The sequence below is a fragment of the Crotalus tigris genome, unplaced genomic scaffold, assembly GCF_016545835.1.
Source record: "Crotalus tigris isolate CLP2741 ecotype Arizona unplaced genomic scaffold, ASM1654583v1 scf7180000017800.2534000, whole genome shotgun sequence".
In the NCBI taxonomy this organism is placed as follows: Eukaryota; Metazoa; Chordata; class Lepidosauria; order Squamata; family Viperidae; genus Crotalus; species Crotalus tigris.
In genome coordinates, this window is record NW_024096645.1 from 447,202 (window position 1) to 469,156 (window position 21,955).

Genomic DNA, 21,955 nt, shown 5'->3' on the forward strand with positions numbered 1-21,955 from the left:
TGTCGGCCTGCCACTTGCTGTGGCTGTGACAGACAAGCCATCTGCACTGGGAACTGAAAGGATAATCGGACCGGAAAGCGTATATGCATACAGTGCTAACCAGATGTCATAGGATACACGGCTTCCAAGCCAATTTCATGATTGCACAGAAGGAAATATTAGCGTTGGCACCAATGACAAATTTACTATGTACACACCTCTTAAAAATACAGCAAGTGTATCATTTAAAAAAACTGCCAATTTTAAAAGGGTGCGTTTGCATATATACACAGAGCTGCAGCTAGTTTTCTAACACTTCTAATGTTTTGGGAGTAATACTCCCAGCAGGTTTTTTTTTTTTCTTTAATGTTTTAGGAGGGAAAATCCTGCTGAAGTTTAGGCAGGCATCTTTGAGTCTCTTTCTCTTTTTTTTTTTTTTAAACATATTCCCTTTGATTTCTCCACTGTTTGAAAATTTTTCTTTGTGGAGCATTACTTGCAATTGTTTGATTGCTAGCCAATATTTGGATTGAAATCTGTTCCACTTGCTTGTGCTAGCCTCCCAATTCAAGCAGGACATATCAGATAAACATGCTGGACCCATGTGCGTCCTGCTGGACTTGTTTGGTTCCTTCTTATTTGATAACATCTTAGGTCTTCTGTGTACCTTTGCTTCCTGAAATTGTGATTTAAATTGTAGCTGAAAAGCAGATGCCCTCTGAACATGCAAACATCAATTCCTCATATCTAAGTTGCTCACAACAGGGCCATCCAGCGCTGTTAGTCTCTAACCAACTTAGGAGAATGGGAAATGTAGTCTAATATACCTAGTAAGCATCAAGGTGGGGAAATCACTGCTCATTGTAGGAGCATCACAGGTTCAAAGATCCACCTCACAAATTTACTGTGGGCAGAATAGGATCATAAATTTACTTTCTAAGAAACCATGAATATGCCAACGGCAAAGCAAGCTCTTGCTAACAATTGCAAACTACAATTGCGGTAGAAATGTCCACCACACCACTACTACAACATCCACTCTGCATTTAGATGTTTAGGACCATCTCTCCTTCGTGCTCATTGCCCTTTGGCTATTTTTCTCCTTGTCAGTTTGGTGATGTTTGATGCCAGTGAAGCAAAGTAAATAATGCTGTTGTGATAAACCAGAAACCCTCTGGGCCATTTTATGAAGAATTGGATTTACACTTTTTGTGAGATAAAGGTTGGAAGGCTGTCCATCCTTCCCACTCCCCACCCCCATTCCAGGGGAATAGATGATTTGGGCCTGTCATTAATGGAATGATGTCACCAATATGCCAGGAAGTTCTAGCAGGGCTTCAGGGCCTTTTGGCCTCCTTTATTTTTATAGAGGTGCATTACTATTCTTTTTTACTGTCTGATCAGATGGTCTTTGATTCCTCCAGAGACTGGCAATGGCTTAAAAAGCACTGCATCCCAAAGATTCTTCTGGAGTCCATACAATCAGTTGTGCAAAATCCAGTGTATATTGTCCTCAATAGGCTCAGCTTCAAGAAAGCAAAGTGATTTCATTTGAGCTAAATGTGTTTTCCCAAAAGCAGAGAGGAAGGAGAGCATAACAACAGGGCTGGTAAAAGGACTCATAGCAAATGTCCTAGAAAAAGGTAGGTGTGTGTGTGTGTGTGTGTGTGTATGTGTGTGTGTAATAGGGCTTCTCCACACACCCGTCTCCTTCCCTCCCTGCATGCTGCCCTTCATTGGCACAGTCCTCTTCCTACTGCCACTTTACCAATGTTGTGCTCACACCTGCTCCATTCCTGGCTGGGCTAGCCCCTGCATGTTCTGTCTCCTTTCCTGAACACAGGAGGCCAAGCAGGGACCAGGGGGAGAGAAGGGAGCAAGGCAGGGAGGGGATGTGAGTGAGCGAGCAAGCAAGCCAGAGATGACAAGGATGGTGCCTGTGGCACAGATGGAGAGACAAGCCCGTTGCTCTGCTCAGTGGCAGACTGCAAGGAATATGAAAGGGGTGTGTATTGACTATAAAGCGGGAGAGAATGACAAGGAATTATTTATTTATCTATCTAACGCAGTGGTTCTTAACCTGTGGGTCGGGACCCCATTTGGGGTCGAACGACCATTTCACGGGGGTCGCTAAACAATGCAGTCTGCCATTTTTTCCCCCTTTTCCTTAGACTCTCTTGAATAGAGTCTAATTCTATTGGCTTTCAAAAGCCAATAGGAATTGTCCAGGCTGTCTCTATCCTGCTGAGGCCGCCAAAAGTCCCATTCTGCAAACGGTGCTGCACCAGTTGAGTAGTCCTTGACTTACGACCGGTTGAGTAGTCCTCGACTTACGACCGGTTGGGGGGTCACGGCATTAAAAAGGTTGAGAACCACTGATCTAACGTATGGTACGTGATAAGGAATACCAAGCATAATCCGAAACTGCCACTAGTGGGTAGAGAGGGGTGATCCGGCTGACTTTGGATAGTTGGACTTGGAAATTTTGCGGGGGCAAAGTCTCTCCTGATGATTCTTGAGTAAATTTTACCATAAGCAGATTAAGATAGGTCATCTTAGGTAACTGACAAAAACACAGGGAACAGCCATTAATGGTCATTAAAACGTTATTTCTAAAAGCAGGGGAACTCTTTAAGGGATGTTTGTTGCTGTTCTGCTTTCTTTGTATAGCTAAGACTGAGGAGATTGTTTCAGCAAATTTGTAGAAGCCAGAAAGCCAGAAAAATTGCATTTCAAAACTGGTCTCTCTCTTTTCTCATTCTCTCAAAAGAAGACATTTGTAATAACTATTTAGATTTAGTATCCAGTACATTTCTTCTCTGAGCGCCAGTTTAGTGTGGTGGTTAAAGCATCAGGCTAGAAATCAGAAGCTTGTAAGTCCCACCTTAGACACAAAGCCAGTTGAGCTGGGTGATCTTGGGGGCGGTCTCTTTCTCTCAGCCCTAGGAATGAAGCTCTTCTGAAAAGCCATTTTTTAAAAAAAATAAAAAATAAAATCAGATGATGGAGTTATTACATTTTAAATACATGATGTTAACATCCTAATTTGCAGGAAGCCATTGGTAGTGAAAACCTGGGGCCAAGTATACGGTGTTTCACTGGGTCCCCCAATCCCTTAAACTAGGGTTAAAGGATGGTAGCTGCTTCTGCCCAAATATACTTCATTTCCCAAGGTTCAGAAGAAAAAAGATCTAAAAAGTGGATGGTAATATACATCAGGCACTGGGGGAAGTCCAAGTAGGGTCCATTGCTCCCCCTCACCAAGATTAATACTTTTTAAAAAATCTATTTTTTATCATATTATTTCTCAGTTCTTCCTGTGGCAGTGCTTGGCACAAATTATTTCCCTCTGCTGATTGAAAGGACAAGCCACATTGGTTAGTGTAGTTTTCTTCTCACAACCTACCTTGATGTAATCCCCCCCCCCTATTCTTTCCATCCATAAACCTCTATGATTTGGTAAAGGAGGATGTCCAGGAAAACCCAAAGTCTCTTGAGGTCATTGTTTAAAAGTCATTTGTTATTTGTCTGGAATTAAGAGAACTAGCCCATCTTCTCATTTTAAGTATTGAACCATTTTAAGCACCAAAAGCTCTTTATAACCAAACCGTGCTGCAAAGAAAAATATATATATACTCCATTTCTCTGTATTTTCAGAAAGAGTGTTATTGACTTTCCTTCCTTGCACTAAAATGGGCTACTGTTGCACATGACAATTTCTGGAGAGCCGACACAAAGCCCAGACCTGTAGCTGCTGAAGTTGATGTAAAACCCTTTCATAATTGCATTTGGAAAAAAAATAATACTTGGTTTAAGTTGACTGTGTTTAATGTAACAAACGGGCAACCTATAGTCTTGCTAAGAAATCCAAATTGGCTAGACCGAGTACCTGGCAAACCCTATCACTGCAACCTTGTACCTTGAAAACCCCGTATGTGGGGGGGCATCCTGTGTAGGTCCAGGGATGTAGTAGAGACAGATCAACCAGTCTTGGTGCCTTGGAAGGCAGAAGTGCCACTGTCATGTATTAAATAGAGGAGTCCTGCCAGATCTGTTCCACTCAGAAACCCAGGATACAATTTCCCTGTCAGAAAATACCTCATTTTCTTAATTCTTATCTTACTCTTTTCTGACTGCCCCTTGCTTCTTTTCCAAGGGGCGCGGGTGGGGGCTTGGGGTGGGGCCAGGCTTGTCCCTGCTCTTTCAAGTTTTCAAGTGAGAACTCTCCAGCCCGATGTGGCTGAGCTAAGTTTATTCCGTTTGAAGTTTTGATTAACTGTACATGGAGACCTCTCCGTGGAAGCAGCCGCGAGGATCACATTCCAGCTGCCGCTCGGTGAAAAGGCATAAGAGCAAAGCAAACGAAGAAAGCCCACTGTACACAGCGTAGGTTGTGGGTCTGACGGGAGAGTCAATAAAAGACGGGAGGCTTGTGGCTCCTGCCTGTCACTGCAAATGGCAAAGCGTCTCTCCGAATGGGCCGGGCGTAGTAGTAAGAGTTTCTGTCCGACTGAATGAACACAAGGCGCGCACTGCAACGAAGCACGAGGGTAGCCTGGAGGAGGTGCACATAAACACAGCTGTTCACAAGAGCACAGACATGGATCGTACCACTCTGGAGGCAGGGGAGAGCAGCCACAGGTAGTTTCCCTCCTCTTTTGCTTCTCCCCGGTTAAGGAAGACCTCCTTGGTGGCTCCGAGTCCACAACCAAGGGGCAAATGTAACTGATGGGAATCTAGGTGCGAGGCAAGAAAGCTCCCGGAGCAGCCTGGGGGGAAAGGGGGTTGGTCCAAGCCAGAGGGATCCACGGAGAAAGCCGGCTTAGCAGGTGCCCTGATACTCCAGGCTTGAGCCTGAATGGAAAGACAGGCAGAACATCCAAGTGGGCAGAGTGTTTCAAGGAAGCCCGGGAAGCAGACGCTCAGTCCCATGGCTGCAAAACTCTTCAGGTGGGTCTTTTCGGTCTTCTTCCTTGCATTGTCCTCCTCTGGGAAGGAGGAGGAAGCAGTCCGAGCTGGGCTGCGTGGGAAAGAGCCAGGATTCACCTGACTTCAATCTGCAGCTGGAGAGGCTGGAAGGGGAAGGCGCCCGAGGCTATCGCTGGGATTCCGTGAAGTAGGCTCGCTCTGGCCTTTTGGGCTGGTTGAATGCCCATCGGTGGTTCAACCCACGGCACGCTTCCCTGACTCTTGACTGCCCTGGCTTCTTGCGAGAGTGGCCACCGGCTGGCGGTGAGGGATGGCTGAGGGAGCCTGCCGTGGCCCAGGGCTGGAAAAAAAGCCCTGGGCATGGGATGCTGCAGATCAGCTGAACCTCTCTGCTGCCTGGAGCCCGTCTATATTTGTCTCTCTTTCTACAGGAATGCCAGGCGGAAGAATACATTTTGGTTTTCCTCTATTATTGTTATTTCAAATGGGCTTTGATTCTGCCTTTCTGCCCAGAGGAACAGGGTGGGTTTTTTGTTTCTTTTTCTTTCTTTTTTTCTTTTTGTTTTGCCGTTACTTGTACTGGTGCTACTCCATGTTAGTACAGAGTGCTATTCTGTACTGCCTTTGGATTCTTATGTGATTTCCTTCTGGAATTTCATGGTTAAATCACTGCCTTAAAAAAGACTACAACTTGCTTAAGAGCTCGTGTGCACGCACACGTGCACACACGCACTGGTGGCTTGTTATTTTCATGATTTTGTTTTCATATAATGGCTTTGATACAGGCTTTTTAAAAAAAAATCAGATATTCACATTTAAAAAGGAAAACTCACTTTCAAAAGTCTGAATTCTCTAGCATTTATTTCAAAAGGAATTCAGGTGTAAATTGGATAAAAAATCCAACCCAAAATTGCACAGTGCCTGCGCCATGTGAAGAAAATAGCAGGGATAGACGATGAATATATATGATGCATTGTTGTGGGGGAAGGAGTAAATAGAATAACACAAGTGAAATGTTTGTTACACACACCCTGTGTACTAGTTAGTTTGTTTTAATTTATGTAATTGTGCCAACCACAGAACGAAGTGGCTGATTTGGGGAAGGCTGCACAGGTTTCATTGCTTCACTTTGGCTGCATCCTCTCCCCCCTCCTCCCCCATTCTTTTAGAAGTCAGAATGTAGTCCAAAGTGTCACAGGGCAGGTTAGTCATTTTGTTAGTAAAGTTTTTAATGCACCTTATTCTTTAATTTCATTTTTGTCTTGGGCTGCCCTAGATATCCAATGTCACTTTCTTCCAATATAATCACTGTTAGTTTTCAGACATTAAGGGAGTTTTGATTGGAAAGGAGGTGCTCAGTCAAAGGTCCAGTAAGTCCCGCATGAAAACTGGGAACGTGCAAGTGAAAATAGGTTAGTTCTAGAAAGGCCTAATCTGAACTTCTCCCTGGCTATTCAGTTTGAAAAATCCATAGTTGTCCATAATGCTGAAGTCACAGTTCGCTCAAAAGAAGTAGACCAGGTATGTCAAACTCGTGATGTCACGTGATGTTGCGTGACATATTGTGACTTTTTCCCCATTGCCAGCAATGGGGTGGGTGCGGTTTTGGCGTGATGCATCCGGCCCACAGGCTGGCAGTTTGACATGCCTGAAGTAGACCATAAATCTCCCATATGTATCAGAAGGGCACTTTCAAGTCATCAGTGCTAATTGCATGAACCTTCAGCCTCATGAGAGAACTCTTCTCTCTCAGAAAATGTAATAGCAATGACGATAAATCAGCTTTAGTCACCCTATCTCAATTTTAGAACTACAAATCACTCAATAACTTTTACATTAGCACAAAAGGCTAGAGTTCCTGAAACATAACTCCCATCCCCTTATTTGTTTCTGGAAATGTATTTGTTTGTCCAAAAATTCCCAGAGCAGAGTCAAGTTCTATTGCAGGCTAATTGTATCTTACATTTTTCTACCTCAGCCTTTGTTTATTGGCCACAATCTTTCCTAGGTAGAATGGTTTCTTGGTCATTTAATATCCGAGATGCTTCCTTAAAGCCAGACTACCTGTTGGCCCCAAATCAGTGGCTTGCAGGTGCATTTGGTTTTTGTTTGTTAGTTTGTTATTAAATGTGTAAGTAGCAAGGAGGGTGGGGGTGGGGGACAGTAAGGAAAAGTATAGTCAAAACTGTAGCACAGCAAAGTTTCTCTCCTCCATAAGTCCCAACAACTACCTGCCCCCCTGTGGCACCTGGCCCCCAGCTTCTAGAGGAAAGTTCCCATTGGCTCTCTAGGTCCACATGTAGCTAGAACAGAAAGAGCCATTCTGGATGTCCCTGAAAGGAGGAATTGTTAGATGGCTTGGCTTATACGTTATAAAATGCCGAGGTGCTTCCAAGTACACAAATACAGAATTTGTGCTGGAAATTTGTACTATCATCTGATTCTGACTCTATTAAATAATGTTGTACTTTAAAAATGGATTTTCCCCAACCTCATTTGTCTCCTTTTATTAATAAAACACAAATTTTTATTTCAAATTAATGAACTGTGCAAGATGATCATCCTTCTCCCCTATAGTAATATTTGTTTTGGTTAGGGGTGTGTGAACAAATGCATGTGTGAGAAAGAATGAGAGACGGACTTGAACTGCTGCAATTCCTGTCTTTTCCTTCTTAGATTTTTTTTTAGTTTGCAACGACTTTTTAATATTTTAAAGCATGACCACTTTGTCTTTCCACGTTAGCCACAGCTAGCAGTGTAAACCACTTCTATTTGCAAAATTGCAATAGATTTAGGCTGATTCAGTTTTCAAAGAATGTTATGATTAACAAATAGAAACATATTTTGGGAATATATGATGGCACAGTGTCTTTAGAAACTAAATTCTCTAACTTTGCTTAGTGTTTGATTTAGACACTTGTGCTTTTACAAAAGAGTGAAACAGGAATAAAAGTATGAATTAATCAGATAGAAATGTCAGTTTCATGACTGACATTTCATGACTTGCCAATTCAGCAAGACTAGAAGAAGAAGAAAGTTTTCTTCACTGTACCTTAAAAGCTTCTCCTCTGTGCACTTAGAATTCTACAGATAGGATTTACAAGTGGTGCCCCACCTGATTTCTGACAATGGGTTAAATGGGAAAACCCCCTTCCCCAAGAGGCACATTCTCCTAATTCCAGATCAAACAAGTCTGGGTACTTCTGCTTTAAACAATACTCATTTTTGAATGTCATGTCACAAATTTCCTTCCATGAAAAAAAGATGTATCTCTGCCCCTTCTTGTTTCTCATTTGGCTGGTTAATTTCTCTGCCAGAGGATTCTGGGCCTAATGCCAGATTCTTCCGACAAACTTCTACAACTTAAGTGAGCTGGCACATGCAATATTAAGAGCACAAGTCCGGAGCAGGAAATCTCCTGAGGACTTTGCTAAGCTCCGTGTTCACTGAATGGTCTGATCTGATGCTAAGCTGTTCTTTCCACTTTAGCCTCCTATTTGGAGAATGAAAACAGTCATCAAGCCAGCTGCTTACAAAGGTGCAACTTAAGAAAAACTGAAAGATTGGTTAATTATATTGATAGGAAAAATACAGTAGAGTACAGCATTTGGATATGAAGTGCATACAATACCAGTGAGGGGGGAGGAAAAAGTCAACTAGGAACTAGGTAACTGCTAGACACGTTAAGCTCAAGATACTGCTAATGAATGTCAGGTTTGCCCGTGACAGAGCTAGATTTGTCTAATCATGGATGAGAAGACAGATCTTACATGTATTACTGATCTCAGGTTGGAGGAAGAAGGGGTGATCCCTCTCCTTCCCAGTTGGGTTTCATGTTTTGCTCTCCATTGGTGGGATAGGGGAGATGGTGTAGCAATTGCATATCAAGAGACCTTAGCAGTTGCAAGGATCACTCATTCACAGATATCCATATGTGGAATCTTGTCTGGTTATGCACATGTAAATATTGCTGTTATCCCAGCTGCACAGCAGTATTCCTCACTGAGCTCTTGATCTTGTTATAAAGATGTTTGTAGATTTGTCCAGATTCTTAGTACTGGGTGTTCAACCACCTTTCCCTGGGATCAGGAAACCCAAGAGTTCCTGTCTACCATGATAACCATGCATTTATCCCAGGTAATCACTGACCTGATTCATATAGCTGGTCATATTTTAAATCTGATATTCACCTTGGAGCATACGTGTGATGATCTGGTTCTGGAGGGTTTTTCCTTCAATCCATCGTAATGGACTGTTCTCCATCTCCATGCTGAGAAAAGGCGTTCAGGTAAGACAATGCCCCATTTCTTCCTTCTGACAATGAAGACACTAAACACTAAACTCTGCAAAATGTCACCTGGATATCTAATGGATCCAGCAAGTTTCTTGATTGAGTTTGGGAAATTTCTAAGCAGACTGGAGGGCGATTCTGTTCAGCACCATGTTGACCACTGGAACAGAGAAACACTTAACAGGATTGCCCCTGAACAGCTTTTCCTTGCCCTCTAAATCCTGTGAAGGTCTTTTGTGTACCAAGGAACTTGAGGAAATAAAAAGTGAACAGATTCTGGTGGAAATTTATAGAATGTAAATGCAACCAGAATGAGTAAAAGCCAAGGGATGAACAATAAAGGCAATAAAGGAGGCAAAGTTCAATTACTTCTCCATCTCTACTGTATCTAAAGAGTACTGGCTGCTGTCTTTTAGGAAGAGGTGAGTCAATAGATAAATGTAATTTCTGTTTCCCTAGCTGAGTTGGAGTTCTGACTTTGAATTGGAAACCAGATGAATATATCTACTGTACAGACAATAGATAAAGTCTTATGGTGCTAACTTGGAAGCTTTTGAATCTACGTACTCTTTGATCTTACCTCTGCCCCTTAGAAATTGGAACACCGCCTTACATTGCTAATTAAAATGATCAGGAGAGGATTGAGAGTTGAATCTGAGCTGTAGTCAACAACAGTTTGAGGCAGGAGAGATGCCAGAGGTCCTTAAAAAAGGCACTGGTATACCAATTGCTCGGATGCAACAAAACTGCACAGTTATCAACCTATCTCTAATGTTTTTTTAAATGAAGGTTATTAAGAAAGTGGAGCTACATTTGTTCAGGGCTCTGGAGGATATAAATTATCTGGACCTTTGCATTCAGATTTGGGCATGAGATACCAACCACATTATTTGTTCTCATGGATGACCTATGTATCTGGAGGTTCAGTGTCCTTTTTTGCTTTATGTGTTTATTTTGATAGTTATATTCTGTTCATTACCCATCATCACCTTGGCAAAATAGATAGCCATGTAAATTGAATTAAATAAAAATATTTCATCAGATTTCAATAATGTCAACCACAACATCCTTCTGGACTACTTGTGTGAGTTAGAGGCATAATGTTATGATGGTTTTACTTCTATCTAAACAGGGAGATCCAGTGAGAAGAGTTGAGGTTGGACACATGGAAATTTCACTGTAGAATTTTTCCTTTTCCTTTTCCCCCAAGCAAAGTGGAGCAGCTGTTGATTCAGAACAACTGATTCCATGACTACTATCTATGGTTCTTGATAGTGATTTTTCTCCTGGAAAAAATGGAAAGAACAGTTTCACAGTCTGAGTTTTTCCTAAATGTATGATTCCCAACTTGAAGAGATAATGTCCAGTGGGGCTTTTTTGGTTGGTGTGTCTGCCATGTCTTGGCCTGGAACAGGATGTACTGAAGATGTTCACTCATATCCTTAAGGTAGCTCAATTAGATTACTGTATAGTAATTAATGTTATAGGCCACTTGAAGCTGGTTGATTTTGGCTGGTACAAAAATTTCATAAATTAATAATAAGAAATTAATAAAACCAGAAAGCAAATCTTAAATTATTTTTTCATAGCATCTCTAGAATGCATTGCTGTGTCTATGTCTAGAAGTACAGCTGTATTATCAAAGGCTAATTAAAGAGTTACTATAATTTTGAAGTTGATAGAAACCAAAGTTTTCTAATTACCATTTTCTTTCTAAAGAGTTGAATGGGGAGGAAGATAATGGATATCTTTCAGCAGTACAAATTTCTCCATCTGACTTTCTTTCATACATTAGTCATACTTGCCCTCCACTTAGTATCACTTCCCTAAAAACAGAATAGAACAAAGTTAAAGTAAAGTTACCTTTGAGCTAGATTTAATGCCTGGACTTGTCTGTGTAGCTTCCTAAGGTATTGAATTTACATAGTGAGCTGCTGAAAAGCTGTTGGGCATCTTTTCCAGTTGAATGACAGGAAGTAGGACATAATATCATTTCTGTAATCAGCCACTGTTTATCTCATCATCTGAACCATGGGTGTCAAACTCGCCACGTCACGTGACGTGTTGCATTGCCAGAGCTGGGGTGGGTGCAGCCTCCATATGATGCAACACCGGCAGTTTGACACCCCTGATCTAAACCTATCAGATGAAAGAAATGTTCTGAGTAAGTCTAAGTATTTTTTCCCATCAACCACCAGGTGTGCATCTGCATTGTTACCCCATGAAAATGATGAATATAAAGCTCAGAAAATTTCTGTCTCACCTTGTTTAACTTTTCAGTCTCTCGAAAGAGATTGGTTAGTATTAGATCCATTATTAGTAATTTAGATTCTAGATATTGTAAAAGCAAGAGGAATAGGTCTTACTACTTGTCCTCTCTATAAAATATGAGAAGTTGGTTCTTTATATTATGCCTTCATTTCCTTTCCTGTTCATTCTGCTGCTTTTTCTGATCTTCCTGTTAAGTTGCCCCTTAGTCATCTTCCCGTTTCCATCTTTCCTACTTGCTCTTTTTCTTCTGGAGCAATATTTTTTTCCTTTCTCCTTCATTGCTTACCCCATTTTACTCAACAGCATTCAAAACCCTTGGAAGAGAATGCAATTGGTGCCATTGTTATTCACTGGTTGAGGGCTGCATGAATGAGTATATTCAACAGTGAGACCAATATAAAGTTGACCTAAGAAGACTGTCCAGATGGGATGACAAAAAGTGTCCAGAGCCCTGGGCTCTTGTCTCAACCTCAATACAGCTTAATTATAGGATATTAAGGAGACATCTGGATTCCCAGATTCAACTACTTCCCCTGTATAAACCTGGGATGTAAGCAAAGAATGAGTCCGTAGAAGGCCCTCTCTGGTGAAGGTACAACTTATCCTCTGAGTTTGCCACCCAAGAAGGAGGCTGGGAAATTTTGTAAAATTTAAATCTAAGTTTTGCATTCCTTTTTGTCTTGCAATAACCAGGATCACTTGTGAGTTGTGAGACTAATCTTGTCTTCAAAGAGTGCTACAATTTTCCAGCTCCCTAATGGGCTTTTGAAGATCAGGTTCTGATAAAATCTACTATTTTTTTTTCTTTTACTATTCTCTTAGTGGATGTATGTAATTGTTCCCCTTTGGGCTGATTGATTTAAGTAGCGCTTTAAACAAAATCAACATATCAGCTATGTCCTACTACTGTGCTTTTACTTGTACAGTATATCCAGACTGAGTAGATAGAGCATTTATAAAGGATTTATATCAGGTTAAAACAGCAAACACATGCAGGGGGAAAAGTTCATGGACCAGCTTCTGGCATTTCAAATAAAAAATGGCTTCACAGTGGATGGAATGTTATTTGGACATATATTTTGAGCATCTTCTCAGAAGCATAATTATGATTGGTATTTTGCATTTTAATGTGTTCCTGTCAATTTCATGTGCTGTATTGTCTAGTTGGCAGGATGCTGTATGTTGGCTTACATAGTGTACTCTAAATTAGAGATCCTAGTTCATAAAAGAATATAACTTGAAGTGTAAGAGAAGTAAATATAAAAAAACATGAATTAACAAATGAAATGGAGAAAAAATAAATATGTTCAGTGTATGTGAAACTAAGAAAGGGGTGGCCCATAATTTGAAATGAAAATAAAGTGATCTCTTGGAATGGAATTAGGGTATACAGTAGTTTAATTATAAATTAAAGTTTTTAACATATATCAGGAAGTATTAATGGTATCTAATTAATTTGAGTGTGTTCAAATTTAGGAATCTGTAATGAATTTAGCATTGCATGTTACATCCAATGAATGATAATAATAGCAGAACTATTAATGGGGAGAAGAAATCTATTATTATTTTGGATGAATGGATTCTAATGGTGGTGAGGAATTATCCTGTTTGGTGACATGAATGGATAGTAATAGTAGTAATAGTAGTAAAGTTGGAAGGGACCTTGGAGGTCATCTAGTCCAACCCCCTGCTCAGGCAGGAAACCCTACACCATTTCAGACAAATGGCTGTCCAGTCTCTTCTTAAAAACTTCCAGTGTTGGAGCATTTACTGCTTCTGGAGGCAAGCTGTTCCACTGATTAATTGTTCTCACTGTCAGGAAGTTTCTCCTTAGTTCTAGGTTGCTTCTCTCCTTGATTAGTTTCCACCCGTTGCTTCTTGTCCTGCCTTCAGGTGCTTTGGAAAATAGCTTAATTCTCTCTTCTTTATGGCACCCCTGAGATATTGGAATACTGCTATCATGTCCCCTCTTGTCCTTCTCTTCGTTAAACTAGACATACCCAATTCTAGCAACCGTTCCTTATATGTTTTAGCCTCCAGTCCCCTAATCATCTTTGTTGCTCTTCTCTGTACTCTTTCTAGAGTCTCAACATCTTTTTTACATCGTGGTGACCAAAACTGGATGCAGTATTCCAAGTGTGGCCTTACCAAGGCATTGAAGAGTGGTATTAATACTTCACGTGATCTTGATTCTATCCCTCTGTTAATGCAGCCTAGCACTGTGTTGGCCTTTTTGGCAGCTGCCACACACTGCTGGCTCATATTTAAGTGATTGTCTACTAGGACTCCGAGGTCCCTCTCACAGTTACTATTATTGAGCATGGTGCCACCTATGCTGTAATTGTGCATTTGGTTTTTCTTGCCTAAATGTAGAACCTTGCTTTTTTCACCATTGAATTTCATTTTGTTAGTTAGTGCCCAGTGTTCAAGTCTGTCCAGATCCTTCTGTATCTTAAGCCTGTCTTCTGGAGTGTTGGCTATTCCTGCCAGCTTGGTGTCGTCTGCAAATTTGATGAGTTCCCCATCTATCCCTTCATCCAAATCATTGATGAAGATGTTGAAGAGTACTGGGCCCAGAACAGAGCCCTGGGGCACCCCACTACACACTTCCCTCCATATAGATGCAGTTCCATTGAGGACCACTCGCTGAGTACGGCCGGTCAGCCAGCTACGGATCCATCTGGTGGTGGTTCTGTCTACCCCACATTTTTCTATCTTGTCAAGTAGTAGGTTGTGATCTACTTTATCAAATGCCTTACTGAAGTCCAAGTAAATTATGTCCACAGCATTCCTCTGATCCACTAATTTTGTCACTTGGTCAAAGAATGCAATAAGATTTGTCTGGCATGATCTATTTTTGACAAACCCATGTTGGCTTTTAGTAATGACTTTGTTTGCCTCTAGGTGTTCGTTGATTCGTTGTTTGATTATCTTTTCCAGGATCTTCCCAGGTATTGAGGTCAGGCTGATAGGTCTGTAATTTCCTGGATCCATTTTTTTTCCTTTTTTGAGGATGGGAACTACATCAGCTCTTTTCCAGTCCTCTGGTAGTTCCCCTGTGTTCCAGGATCTTTGAAAAATATAGTTCAGTGGCTCCGAGATCACATCTGCCAGTTCCTTGAGAACCTTGGGGTGTAATCCATCTGGTCCTGGCGATTTGAACTCATCTAGGCTGGACAGGTGCTCACTAACCATTTTCTTGCCTATCTTAACTTGTGTTTCTATTTTGTTTTTTATGGCACTATTTTTGATAGGTTGGTCTGTTTTTTCCCTTTGTGTAAAGACAGATGCAAAAAATGAGTTAAATAGTTCTGCTTTCTCCCTGTTGCTTGTCACCTTCTTGCCACTTCCACCCACTAATGGACCAATCATTTCCTTCACTTTTTTCTTGTTTTTTACATGTTGAAAGAAGCTTTTTTTGTTATTTTTGACTTTGGTCGCAAGCCTTAGTTCATTTTGAGCCTTGGCTTTCTTCACTTCATCTTTGCAGGCTCGGGCTATTTGCTGATATTCTGACTTAGTTATGTTCCCCTCTTTCCACTTTCTATACTTGTCCTTTTTATCTTTCAATTTGTCAGAGAGTTCTTTATGCAGCCATGCTGGTTTCTTTTGAGAGCTGTTATTTTTCCTCTTTGTTGGTATTGTGCTAGACTGTGCTTTTATTATCTCATTTTTCAAAATTTCCCAAGCTTCTTGAGTTGTTTTCCCCTTGAGGATTCTCATCCATGGAATCCTTCCCAAGCCCTCTCTAAGTTTATTGAAATTAGCTCTCTTGAAGTCCAAGACTCTAGTTTGACTGTGTTCTATTGCTTGTGCTTCTATAATGTTGAATTCTAATATTGCATGATCACTTCCTCCCAGGGTTCCTATGGCTTCAACACCGTCTATCATTTCATCTCTGTTAGTGAGAATTAGATCCAAAATGGCTAATCCCCTAGTTCCCTTCTCTACTTTTTGGGAGACAAAGTTGTCTGCTAGGTTTGCCAGGAACCTGTTTGATCTTCCACTTGGTGCGGAGTTTGTCTCCCAGTTGATGTCAGGGTAGTTAAAGTCCCCCATTACTATTGTGATGTGCTTCCTACATACCTTAGTTAGCTGACTAGCAAAAAGTTCATCTATTTCCTCTGTTTGGTTGGGTGGTCTGTAGTATACACCTATGGCAATGTCATTTCCCCCCCCCTTTTATATTGACCCAAATGCATTCAAGACAGTTTTTATCATTGTTGTGCTCTATTTCTGTGAAGATGTAGTTATTTCTTATATAGAGAGCAACTCCACCTCCTCTTTTATTTGGTCTGTTTCTTTTAAATAATTTAAATCCCTCTAGCTGTGTGTTCCATGTGTGGGTTTCATCCCACCATGTTTCCGTAATGGCAACAATATCGTATCTGCCCTCATTAACCTGAATTTCTAGTTCACCCTGTTTGCTGTTCATACTCTGTGCATTGGTGTATAAACATTTGAGTCCTTTGTGAGTGGCCCTGTGTTTCCTTTCTACATAACCTGTGTGGTGCCTGAGTTCCCCTATTGTCTTACCACCTATTTGGTTAGTGCACTTTATGTGGCACTCGCTATTAGAGGCTTCATTTTGCTTGATAGCAAGGTTGGTATTCTTGTCCACACACACATCTATGCTACATGCACTGATAGCCCTATAATTTTTAAATTGCCGGGGACAGGGTTGTTCTGTATCAATTAACTCCCTGTCCCCACTGTTTAGTTTAAATTTCCCTCCAGAAAATGGAGGGAATAAGATGAGAAAATTCGGAATAAGTTTTGGGATCATTCAGAGACCCAAGAATGAATCAGAATGGTGATTGTTTGGTAAATATTTGCTTTGATAACTATGTTTACGATATTTCAGATACATATTTTAAGGTTAAGTCTATTCATACATATTTATGTGTTATTTACTATGTGCCAACAACTCATTGTTTTTTTTTTTAAATTGAAAATTTTTATTTTTTAAAACATACAATCATTTATAAAAATACAATAAAATTTTAGAATAGAGAACCCCCCCCTTACCCTTCCTCCCACCCCCACTCCCCCTCCCTTCACTTCCCAGAGCAGAATACAGGGTTAGAAAAAAAAAAGAAAATTATAATGATTAAGAAAAAAGAAAAAAAAAGAGAGAAAGAAAAAAAAATCATAATTAACCTTTAACTCCATAACCTATAAAACAATTCTCTATAATATTTGATATTCATTCATAAAATAAATAAATTTTTTTAATTCCATACTTTTTCTGAATATAATCTATCCACCTTCCCCATACAGTAATATATCTTTCTTGTGTATGATCCTTTAAATAAGCAGAAATTTTTGCCATTTCTGCAAAACTAGATACTTTAAATATCCATTCTTCTAAAGTAGGCAAAGAATCTTTCTTCCAATATAAACCTACTAGTAACCTTGCTGCAGTTAATAAATTCAACATCAAAGTAGTTTCTTTTTCATTTAAGTCAACAAAAATACCAAGTAAAAATAGTTGAGGAGTAAACTTTATCTTTTTTCTAAAAATCTTTTGAATGTTCCACCAAATCATAATCCAAAAAGCCAACAACTCATTGTTGAATCTTAGCAACCACATAGAGAAATAGGAATGCTTTTTTAAACTAATTTGATAGTTTATGAGGAAAGATTGAGATAGCTAGTGAAGGATAAGGGTGATTGACCTGTATGAAAGAAATATGCAAAGATAATTTGGTCACATAGAGAGGATAATTGCAAATCAAATTGCAAAGCCAACAACATGATAGCAAAATGAATAACTTGAGGGGAAAGAGAAGGTTGAGAATGTTGTGGTTGGGTGGAATTTATCTCAGAAAGAAATAAGAGCAAAGCACAAAAAGTGATATTTGAACCAGCCAATGGACCTGGTAGAAACTAGGGTATTTTTCAAGAACAGACTGTCTTTTTCCTTTTCTCTCAGGCTTTAATAGTATTACCTGAGGCTTGTAAGAGAAAAAAGTAAGAGAAAAAGATGGAGTAGATTATACAGTAGTTATCTACAGTATAAGTTTATATAATTTGGCTTGCTTGTTTGCTTGTTTGATTTATTGGATTTTGAGGCTACCTGACTCCCAAAAGACTATGGATAAATGAGAGAAATAATATTCAGAGATTTTGATAGGGCTTCCACAAATACCCTAATCCCAGGCCCTGCAACAGAGCCAGGTCTGGAAGAATGTAAAGAGAGGGGGCCATAGGTCATGAGCAAAGTTCCTGAGATCCATCAGGGTTTACTTCATTTCTAAAACATGAAATCCAGCTTAAAATCTCTTTACAATTGAGATGCTATTTGTTTCTGTGCTTTTGTCTTTAGTATGAATTCTTGCTTAGAATCATCTTGCTGAAAGAAACCTAAATCCATACTGTTGTTCTTTGCAAGAACCTTGGCCACAAGTAATCCACTCAAAATGTATCTGTGTATTCATTCACATCGATTTAAACAATGCTCAACTCTAGATGACTCTGGCACTTTATATAATAAAGAGCTAGAATAGAGAAACGTGTGGAGGAAAAACTGAACATGGATGGCTGAATAGGTCCATGGATGACTTGCTGCTGTAAAATAAGATAAGATAAACTTTATTGTCATTTTTTTGTGTGTGAATACACTGGCACACATTAAAAATGAAATTCTGATGCCCACTCTCAAAAGAATGTGTGTGTGTGCGTGTGTGTGTATACACCGTGTTTTCCCCAAAATAAGACCCAGTCTTATATTTTTTTTGCCTCCAAAAGAGGCACTGGATCTTATTTGGGGGGTGGGGTCTCTTGCCTTAGTACACCATAGCCAGGTCTCTCACACCCCGATACCTGTCGCGCCGCTGCCTGACTTCTTCAGTGGCCATTTGCTACTTGCAGCTGGATGCAATGTGGTGCGTTGTGTCATTACTGCTCTAAGGAGTGGGGGGTAAAGCTGCCCCACACGCCCCACACCCGCTTACTTTACCAGTGGGACCACCGCAGCCAGGCCTCCCACACCCCGACACTTGTCAATGGCTCTTCGGGCCATTGCCGTTGCTCATGGCAGGACACCACATGGCGCTTAGGGCGCCATATGGCATCCTGCTACAAGCTTAGGGCGCCATATGGCATCAAGCTTATATGGCTACAAGCTTAGGGCGCCATATGGCGCCATATGGCATCCTGCTACAAGCGACGGCAATAGCCCAAAGACCTGCTCAGCTTCTTGTTGTGAGTGGCAGAAATGGCCCAAAGCTCCATGTAGCATCCTGCCGCAAGTGATGGCTATGGCCCAAAGAGCCGCTTGGCTTCTTGCCATGAGCAACAGCAATGGCCCGAAGCGCTATGCAATCTTCTGCCATGAGCAGCAGCACTGGCATGATGAGCCACATGCCTTGACAAGTGTTGGGGCAATGGGAGGCCTGGCTGCGGCGGTCCTACCAGTAAGGTAAGTGGGTGTGTGGCATGTGGGGCAGCTTCACCCCCCCCAACCTCACCCTCACCCCCAAACTAGGCTTACTCTTACTGCATTTCCCCGAAAGTAAGACCTATCCCAAAAATAAGCCCTAGTTTGATTTTTGGGGTTAGGCCTAATATAAGCCCTACCTCAAATATAAGCCTTAGCTTTGGGATAAGGCATAACCTAAAAATCAAGCTAGGGTGGGGGTGGGGGGGTGGAGCTGCCCCACGTGTCCCGCAACCATTTACCTTACATCCAGGCCTCTCTTTGATGGCCCACTTCTGAGGCTTCTTCTGCAGCCAGGCCTGCATTTCTCAGTCACAGGCCTTTCCAGAAGGCCACTGCAGCCGAGTACCAAGCTATGGATTCAATCCATAGCTCGGTTCTGCAAGACCTCTGCAGCCAAGGAATGAGCTATAGATTGAGCTATGGATTAAATCCATAGCTTGGTACTCGGCTGCATAGGCCTTCCGGAAAGGCCTGACTGCAAAATGCAGTCCTGAATGCAGCTGCAGAATGAAGCTGCTTCTTTGGTCCCACAAGAAGTAGACCAGCTGGGCAGGGCTATTGGTGCTGGAGGTGAGTAAGACATCCCCCGAAAATAAGACCTGGTGCCTCTTTTGGAGGCAAAAATAATAAGACTCGGGCTTATTTTCAGAGAAACATAGTACTGCTAACAAACAGGTGATTAGCATCTGTTCAATTTATTAGGGATGTGAGCTATCACTAAAATTTATGTGGACTTAGTAGTTGGTGGAAACTCAGCCAAAGATTTTGCTACTGTTAAAAACTACATCATGCAGAAATCTTTTGTCTCCAGGGGAACAGTGCGTTCAACAGAAGTCACCAATGATCGAGGACTGTAATCACTGAATGTCTGCTCTGTGACCTATGTAGAGTGAGGTTAATGTGATTGCTCAATTCCAGATGGAATTGGCCCAAACAAATAAGGAAAGAGGAGCTTGTGATATCAGGGTAGGAATGGAAAGCAGCATTCAGATTTCTTCATAGTTTTGTATCAGGGACCGTAGCCTCTGGGGTTTGGGATTCAGAAATTTGTCTCCATACTCTTTCAGAGGCCCTGAATACTAAATATAAACATGTGGACTTTCTAAAAAACAAAAATTCCAAATGGATTGGAATCTCAACAGAGAAATACTAATGGGAAAACAACACAATCGCAGCAGCAAAGTGAAACACCCCGCCCCCCCCTTCATAAATAGTATAGGAAGCAGTTTTGAACATTTTCTAAAGCGCATTAGTTTTCTCCATTCACTGATATTACAGAGCAGATTAAATTAGCTTGGGGAAAATCTCCGGCAACCGCAGCAATTAGCAAACATGCAGACTCCTTCTCGTGCTGCTTTACATGGAAAGAAAAAGAAGGCTTTCAGTGCACTCTCATTGTCATGCCCTTGTCTCCAAAGCCCCTTACTCAACCCCAAGGGTGTTCCTGACCCTTGACCCCGACGCAGGGACAGAGCTTTATGGTACTTTTTATAGCACTCTGCTGGAGGATGGAGGGCCTCTGGGCTGCTCTCAAGTCCAATAAAAGGATGGCTGGAAAGGTCTATATTCAAAATGTTGAGTGCTGCTGATGATCCAGGAGTCTTTGGTGTCTGTCAGGAAAACCTGACATGGTTTTGTAATGGGCGATTGCAATTCAAGAGCTGGGGATTTATTTTAAAAGGAGTGATGGCCGATAATCGAGCAGTGCAATGCTCGTGCCGTATTGATAGTGTCTTCTGTCATCCTTACAGGACTGCACACCACTCAAGAACGTCACGCTCGGCCGGAGTCCTAGAATGGGCTTCAAGACAACTGAGGTTCTGTCACTCTCTGTGTCATCAAACCTTCTTGTTGCTGCTGCTCTTCTTCCCAGATGGGCTGGCGGCTCTTCCTCTTGCCGCTCATAACTTGAAACCAGCCCTGCCTCCAATTGTAAAAGACAAACCTTTCCTAGTGACTTGGAATGCACCAACGGCTCGCTGTTCAGCTGTCTACAATGTCCCTCTCCACTTGGACTCCTACGGCATTCTGGTGAATTCCCAGGAAGCCTTTGTGGGTGGGAACATTACCATCTTCTACTATGATCAACTAGGCTTATATCCGTATTATGTGAACACGACGGTGCCACCCACTGCTGTTCATGGTGGCTGCCCTCAGAACGTCAGCTTGAAAGACCACCTGGAGAAGATGAGAAAGGACATTGCTATGGCCATGCCCTCACACTCTTTTGCAGGTCTCACTGTGATTGACTGGGAGAACTGGAGGCCTCAGTGGATTCGGAACTGGGATAAAAAAAATATCTACCGGGACATGTCCCTCCTCCTGGTCAAGCAAAGAAACCCCCATTTATCTGATTATGAAGCTGAGCTGGAGGCCAAATGGGAATTTGAGGCAGCTGCCCAGAATTTTATGACAGATACTCTCCGCTTAGCTCAGTCTCTGCGACCCAATGGCTGGTGGGGCTACTACCTCTTTCCCGACTGTTATAACTATGATTACTTGGATGATTTTGAGGGCTTCACAGGGCAATGTCCCCCAGTGGAAGTGCAACGCAATAATGAGCTATCTTGGCTCTGGGAGAACAGCAGGGCTCTCTACCCGTCCATCTACATGGAAGAGATGCTGAGAACTTCCCTGCAAGGGAAGAAGTTTGTACGGGCCAAAGTGGGTGAGGCCTTGAGAGTGGCTGAATTGCCCTCTGCTCAACACTCCCTCCCTGTTTTTATGTATGCCAGGCCATTCTACACCTATACCCTGAAGGAGCTGAGCCAGGTGAGATTCTTTCATTGTTTTACCTTTGCTTCCCCATGGACTTTAGTTCTGAGCCCAGCACAATTCTTGGGCATCAAGAATTCTGTGCTGGTTTTGGAAGTGTCTGTTAATTAAACCTGACTACGAATGTCATCTTGTAGGGCAAAAATAAACTAATTTGATTCCCAAGTTCCAGACTTCATTTGTGAATGGGAGCTGTCCCACTAGGTTGCTCAGCTAGAGATGCCAAATGGGAATCACTGAGAGATGAAAAGGATGGTGTGAGTGAG

At 41.6% G+C, this 21,955-nt stretch overlaps 1 protein-coding gene across 2 annotated transcripts in view; it reads left to right on the forward strand.

The window, feature by feature from the left end:
* The window catches only part of LOC120307642 (hyaluronidase-4-like), a 40,244-nt gene that overhangs the window by 13,181 nt on the left and 5,108 nt on the right, over nucleotides 1–21,955 (forward strand). Inside the window, exons 1-2 of one of the 2 annotated variants that reach the window (XM_039342585.1) lie at nucleotides 4,312–4,929; nucleotides 20,666–21,686. In XM_039342585.1, the coding sequence (XP_039198519.1) occupies nucleotides 4,838–4,929; nucleotides 20,666–21,686 (1,113 nt within the window). In that variant the 5' untranslated portion in view covers nucleotides 4,312–4,837. Of the gene's footprint in view, nucleotides 1–4,311; nucleotides 4,930–20,665; nucleotides 21,687–21,955 lie in introns of those variants that run through there. The other variant, XM_039342586.1, reaches the window with a different exon arrangement.